The 7,050-nt window shown below is 49.6% G+C and overlaps 1 protein-coding gene across 1 annotated transcript; it reads right to left on the bottom strand.

Annotated features, from left to right (window-relative positions):
* Nucleotides 1–780: 780 nt before the first annotated feature.
* LOC104282282 (disintegrin and metalloproteinase domain-containing protein 9-like) lies at nt 781–3,072 on the bottom strand. The gene has a single exon (XM_009880363.1). It carries the CDS (start codon nt 3,070–3,072, stop codon nt 781–783), a length of 2,292 nt encoding a protein of 763 aa, XP_009878665.1.
* Nucleotides 3,073–7,050: the final 3,978 nt, after the last annotated feature.

Here is a 7,050-nt window from a genome sequence, read left to right as displayed (position 1 = left end):
AGGAATGATTTTTTTTTTTCCCTCCCTCTTTCCTTTCGGATACATTCCACATCTTTTTCTCCTGTAACCAAACCTCACAGCCCTTTCTTCCCTCCTCCTGTCTCCCGCTTAACGCCGACTGATGTTTGCAGCAGCTCACGGTTGTTCCCGGACTGCGGTGCGGCAGAGGAGATGCTCGAAGGTGGGTACTCTGCCTGGGATGCCGGTGACGGAGGAGGTGGCTATAGGGTACGGAGACATATATAGGTTATAGAGTCCTAAACATTGGTGTGGACAGTCTGCACCCCTTCATCTGAGCCATAGTGGAGGGTCTGTGACCCAGAACTTTCTTTGCTCAGAGGGAAGAGCAGACATCCTTCGGGGACTGCGGGACTAGCGGAGAGGGGCACTGGCTGCTGCAGCCCCCCGTGCTCTGGGGCTGAGAGTTGAGCGCTGCTCTTGCTTTGCAAAAGGCTCTGCTTCAGCCGCCCCGGGATCCTCCTTGCTCAGCCCGTGTCTGTCAGTGTAAACCAGCAGGCAAGATTTTAAATTAACCAGAGCGCCGCTGTCATTTTTGTCAACAACTTTTTTTTTTTTTTTTTCCTGTTATGGAGTGAGGTCAAGCGAAACAATTTCATTGTGCTATTTTCTATTTGTTATTCTATCCTATCCTACAAGATAAAAACTATGTCCCCTAACCCTACGCTTCCATCTGGATCAATTTTAAATGAGTCCACCGCAGCTGGAGTCTGTAGCTAGTGACTGACTGAGTCCGGTTTTCCACTGCTGCCACGTGAAGTCCTACACAGGGTAGTTTCGACCCTCAGCTGGTTTGGAGCTGCCTTCTTCCGCCTGGTCCTTCGCATCCTCCTCAGGAGCCTGTTCTCTAGCCCAAAAGCATCCAAAGAGTCTGTTCAATGCTTGGGTTACTCCGAGCTTTCTCACGTGCACACTGACAAGCGCTGCGAGCACCAGAACAGTAACATTTATTATGGTAATGTCAACGATGAATCTAAAAGGCACCTTTTTAGTGACCGGTGCAGGCCCACTGTCAACGCTTCCTCCAAAGCCAACAAACTGGCAGTAGGGAGGTGCCCAGCCGTTGTCACAGTGGCAGTTTCCTCTGGTGTTGCAGACGCCTTTTCCTCTGCACGTTGTCTTGGCAGAACAGCGGGATGTCAAGTACTCCTCCTTGGGGACGCACGTCCGATTAATGCAGATCTTCTTCTCACCGCACTGCGTGCCATCCTTAACGACTCCAGGATCCGGAATGTCCACACCCAAGTGGTAGTCCGTGCCCCAACACAAGGTATCGCCCACCAGGGTTTGAACGATGGTTGTGTGATCTTCCAGCTGAGGCAGACGTCTAACATTCGTACACTGCACCCTCCCGCACAGGACATTTTCTAGCTTACATTTCTGAAAGTCGAATTCTGCCCCATCTCCCCAGCAATTGCCAAACCGATCCCCTTTCATGTTCACCTCCTGGAAACACGGGAGCGGAGCAGGCTTTGCTTCCTTGCCAAAGATGCTCATACACTGCAATGTGCGCGATTGGCATTTGCCCGAATAACAGTACCCATCCCCGGCACACACCGTCCCATCTTGCTTGGCCACGTCTGCTGGGCAATGCTCAGACGTCCCGTTGCAATACTCAGGCAAGTCACACGGACCAGCGCTCTCCCTACACACTTGTCCTTCCGGAAGAGGCTTGCAATTCTTACAGCAGCCTCCAGAAGTGCAAACGGCTCCTTTTTTTTTTTGACAGGTATTGTCACAACAAAGGTCCAATTTACACTGTACTTCTGAGCCACAGTCACACTCTTCCCCGACCTCCAGGATGCCATTCCCGCAGCGCTGCAGTGCAAATGTCATCGCCGATTCTGGGGCGTTATTAAGGCAGAATCCTCGCCCTGATGCTATAAAATCAAAATAGCGCTTTTTGCTGCAGTTGCTGAATTGATAGTTCTCTGTGCCTTGTGTGCTCATGATGCATTTAGATGTGTTTCCGCATCTGCAGTGTCTGTCATTGTACTTCATGCCAAGGACATACCCTAACGCACGAGCGACATGGACAGCAGTGTCCATGTAAGGCTGCTTTGCAAACGATACAACAGCAGAGGCGCGTTTTCTATCGCATGCACTGGCGAAGTTGGATTGGCCACCCACGTGCGATGCTCTCTGACCCTGATGGAAGTCCATCAAGGCAAACAGACACCCCACGTCGTGCACAGCGGACGTAAGGCTTTGCTGCTTCCGCCAAAGATTGAAATCATGAAGCACCTCGGTTATGTTTTCAGTGACACTGATAGGGTTCTTCTCCGCCCAAACCTCTAGTGCACTTACCAAAACACGGAGGTGGAAAGAATAAAACAGCCCGTCCACCAGATTGATTATTTCGATAACTTCCAGTGTCACATTAGTTATACTTCTGCCAAAGGTGTCAAAACCTTCTTTGTCCACCACGACAAGGAGCTCCAAATACCGCGTGTGCCTCCGGGGCTGGAACTGCCCTATGGCTGTACCAGGGCTTGGAAACTGTCCGCCTTTCTTGGCCATTTTGTACATCACCGTTCCAGGAACCACCTCCTCCATCTGCAGCAGGAGATGCTCGGCCATGGTGGAACCTGCTAAGGGCTCGATGCTGTAGCTTGAGTTTCCAAACTGCAGCAGTCCTCTGAGCCCAGAGCAGGCAGTCAGAGTCACCGCGGAGCCCGGGATGCCTTCCACGTAGCCGTGGTAATAGCAATCTGCTGGCACACGGGGCTGTTCGACCACGATTTCCCCTTGGGAGTCCCGAATGAATACGGGGAAGTTTTTTATTACAAAGTCTTTCTGCCTGAGGCGAATCGTGTAATTTACCCCCTGAATGCTGATGATATAGGACACGACGTCCTGGCTGGCTTTCCCTGCCTTGGGGCCAAGTTTCCTTGGAATGACTACGTCGTAGGTCGTGTAGCCCCAGGTGGGCTGGGGGCTGCAGTCTGCGCAAGGCAGCAGGAGCCCCCGGAGCAGGCAGGAGAGGCCCAGCGCCAGGAGAAGAACCCCACTGCCAATCGGGGCGCACCTTGGCTGTGTCCGGCTTGGAGCCATGGCCACTGCCCCCCAAGCTGGAGGAAAGAGAGGAAAACGTGGCCGCTGAGACGTGAGAAAAGCCGCTTTAACTCAACAGCAAAGATCCCGTCTCACCACCACGACACCGTCCTTCAGGGTCTGTCCTCTTCTCCCCGCTCAACCTGCAGCCAGGTTCAAGCCACCAGTTCCCTTCATCCAAACGTGCCTTTTCTTAGCTCTTGCTCGGCTACTTGTCCCCCGGGATGGCCGGACACACCAGCCAGCCTGCCGAGAGCGGGAAGCCAGGAGGACAGCTGCTTTTGGGGCTGGAACAGAAGGACCTGAGGGGCGACCGTTTCTCCAGCCCCGCTTCAAACGCAAACATTCCACAGGGATGGTGGGACCCGCACCCCCGGCACAGGCAGGAGCAGACAGCGCATTAAATAACCCCCATCTCATCGCTCAGAGCCCGCTGCGCCCTGCTTGCGCTGACCCCGTTTGACAGGAGCTTCTGCTGCCACAGCAATTTGTTTAAAAGGGGATTAAGCGTTCATAAGTGGAAAGCAATAGAAGATTACCAGGGAAACAATGGGTTGGTTGCCTCGGTGAGAGCCTTCAGTGCCTGTTGACAGCCATCCTTGCAGGGCTCCTCACCAAGCTGAGCCCATGTCACCGCATGTTTTAACTCTTTGAGGGGAGTTTTCTTGCTGGAAAGGGAGAGGCGTTCTTTGGGCCACGCAGCCTTCCATGAGTAGGGCAGAGGCTTTTCTTGTGCCGCTTCTACGGAGCGCTTGCAGCTGGTTTGGCTGCCTTAAATACTCCCAGGATGCTTGGAAATGGCTCTCTCACTCCTCTTCCTCGTGCTACGGATGCTCTGACAGTCACTCACTGGCCCGCTCGCTATTAACTCCCCAAAGGCACCAAAGCAGACGGATGTTAACTCTTACAAAGAAGGTGGCCTGGTGCACCCGGGCACCCGCAGCTGTGCCACTGCCTCTTTTCATGCCACTTTTGTTCTGAAGTGCTCACGTGACAGTGATCTATATGGCTGCTCTCATGCTTGAGGGTAATAAAATTATTTCCAGAGCCAGGAAGTGTCTAAGTGCGGTGCTTGATGGCTCTAAGTCTGTGCTGAGAAGGGCTGACTGCCCACGAGGCGAGGAGGACCACTCCAGGGCTGCCTGGCAAAGCGCTCTGCCAGCCTGAACGACAGCCAAGCCCCTTCTCATCCACCCAGTGTATCCCAAATTGCCAATCCAGCCACCTCCAGCCAAGCACAGCGCCCGGCGAGGACTGTCACGCTAAAGATACCGGTTCCCAGTGCCTGCCCCAAAGAACGCGTGGGGCAGAACAGACGAGCTGCTGTATCTGACTGGGGAAATGTCACTGAATGCAGAACAACTCATCCCTCCCTTCCCCGACAGCCCGAAGTCGTAGCTACGAGAAAAATCCTGTAGACCTTGGGAGGGTTAACCTGCAGCACGGGGCACGTACTGCTGCCATCTAACGGAAAGCAGTGTTTAAAAGAGGCGATTTCAGGTTAGGTTGCCAGGCAGAGCACGCAATTTTCTAGGGCTTTATCCAGCCTATCCTGTCAGGCATTATTTCATCTCAAAGCCTCACGGCACTCCTGCAAAATATAAAGCAAAGGGCTTATTCACATTTGTAAAGCAGGTGGGAGGGATGACCGAGGGCAGCAGGAGAAGGACTGAGGACCAATGGTGGCAGGAGAAGGGGGTTGGAGGACCGAGGGTGGCAGGGAGGACCGAGGGGGGCAGGAGAAGGGGGTTGGAGGACCGAGGGCGGCAGGAGAAGCGGGATGGAGGACCGAGGGCGGCAGGAGAAGCGGGATGGAGGACCGAGGGCGGCAGGAGAAGCGCACTGTGATGCCCTCCAGGCCACAGCTGTCCTTCCTCCCTTCTGTACTATATGGACTCGGGATCCAAACAAAACGAGCCAGTAACTTTTAAGTTTAGTAAAATCATTTATATACACTGATGCGTAATATTTACAATATAATACTGATCCAAAATAAACTAACATATTACAGGTAACACTGAAAAGGAGAAATGAAAACATTTTCATACGCAGAAGTTAAACATGGCATATGAGGACAGACTCAGATTTCCAAAAGAAAAACCTGAAGTTATGACAGCAAAACTTGGACATGTTGCTATTTCCAATTGAAAACTCTTTTGCCTAGTCAAGTTCTTCTAACTTGTTTATATATATATAGCTTAAAATAATCAAGTAACAGGAGAAGTCAGATATACATAAAATTTTGAAAAGGTCAAATGATTTCAGAGATTTTTCTCTTAAATAAAATTCTAAAAAAAACCCAACCCAACCCTACAGAGCTTTCTCATATCCTTTTAGTGTTTGTCCAAAGAATGTCTTCTTTGATGACACACGACCCTTCCATCTCAAGATATTTACAATATTCACAGTCTGCTATAAAGGATCAGTAGATCTATTACCAAGTAAAACCTTATATAATCAAGACAAGGTATCTTGCATTTATGTCAACTGAAAAATAAAAAACACAGGAAGGAGAAAGTCAAATACTACTTTAAAATATGCAAATGAATCCATTAAAGTGTATTTAATTTTGAAACCTAAACCATCACTTTTTAAAGAGTAAAATAATCAACTTTCTCATGGAAATAAAACCATTTGACCTTGAATCTTCAAATTGTGTGTTCTCCATCTGTCCCTCCCTACCTCCATTTTAGATCAGGTCATTCTTGTTTATCACAGACAATAAAATCTATAGTAAACCCATAAAAAGCAGTTCCTTATTCACAAAAGCCTTTAGAAATTTGACTTCCCTCCAGCCACCCAAATCCTTCACGGTCCGTTGCAGACATACCCGTCTCACTACCAGGAAGAGTTTGAAATTGCTCTGGGGCAGAAGTTAAGGGAGGATGAGGAGAGGAGGGACCCTCTAACGCACAGTCGGATCCCACCTTCTCCGCTTATTTCCGAGCTGCCTCGGATGGCGGCCAGCAGCAGTTGCTCTCGCACCCCAAAGCGCTCCCCGCTGCACCAAACGCACGCTGGAACTGCCCAATCTCATCCATTTTTCTGCTACCGAGTTCTGGTTCCCAAGAAACCACCCCAGTATTTTCCTCCTCGGAGGGCAGAGTTGCAAAGCGCTTTCGCGGGGAGTATTTTTTTTGCACTCCCATTCAAGCAAAGGCGATTTCCTTGTTTATTTCTCTATTTGCCACGCTTAAAGGTTCCGAAACAATGAGATTTCCCAGAAAAAAACCCACAGATTTCAAGTTAAAAAGGAAACGATCTATTACACTTAGAGCTTGTGTGAATGTTGCCGTGACCTAGAATTTAGGGCAAGGACAGAAACGCATATAGTAGGGCCTGCAAACTCGCTGATGCTACCACGAAATTACAAATACTCTTCTCTCGCTAAATCTCCACAGTCGCCACCAGTACATGTCAGTGCACAAATATTCCACGTAGTGTCAGAGGTACAGTTCTGGCTTGCACAAAACCTCCCCGTTTCCATCGAAGCGACGGGTAAGTAGGGACTGTGGTTTTTACTCTGCAATAAATCAGGCATCGGAAAACTGTCGACGGGATTACAAGAACGCTGACAAGGTGCTGACGAAGAACGGGAAATGAAGTGTCTCCTTCATGTAGAAAAACTAAGTCGCTGTTTACAAAATTTTATAGAAAGAGTCAGACACTGGTTTGCCATCCGAGCGAAAGGTTGCAAGGAAGTCTGGTACAGAACAAAGACCAAAAGAAAAAGAAAAAAAAAAAAGAACAAGGCTGGACTGCCACGAGAGTAAATTGGGAGATTCATGGCTCAGGTTTGTAAATGTAAACCCAAAATTAATGAGCTATGAAATACAACAATAGTGTTCAAGAGTCATTACTAATAGCCCTGAATTGGCACTTCAGTCTGCAGACCAAACTCATTCAACGTCTGCACAGGTTTAGTACCAAAATATCTCTATAAAAAGCCTTCAACCAGTCTCAAAAGAAAGAAGAGCG

The sequence above is a fragment of the Charadrius vociferus genome, unplaced genomic scaffold (genome assembly GCF_000708025.1).
Source record: "Charadrius vociferus isolate BGI_N301 unplaced genomic scaffold, ASM70802v2 scaffold332, whole genome shotgun sequence".
Classification (NCBI taxonomy): Eukaryota; Metazoa; Chordata; class Aves; order Charadriiformes; family Charadriidae; genus Charadrius; species Charadrius vociferus.
Note: the sequence above shows the minus strand (reverse complement) of the source record. Positions and strands in the feature narration are given on the sequence as shown.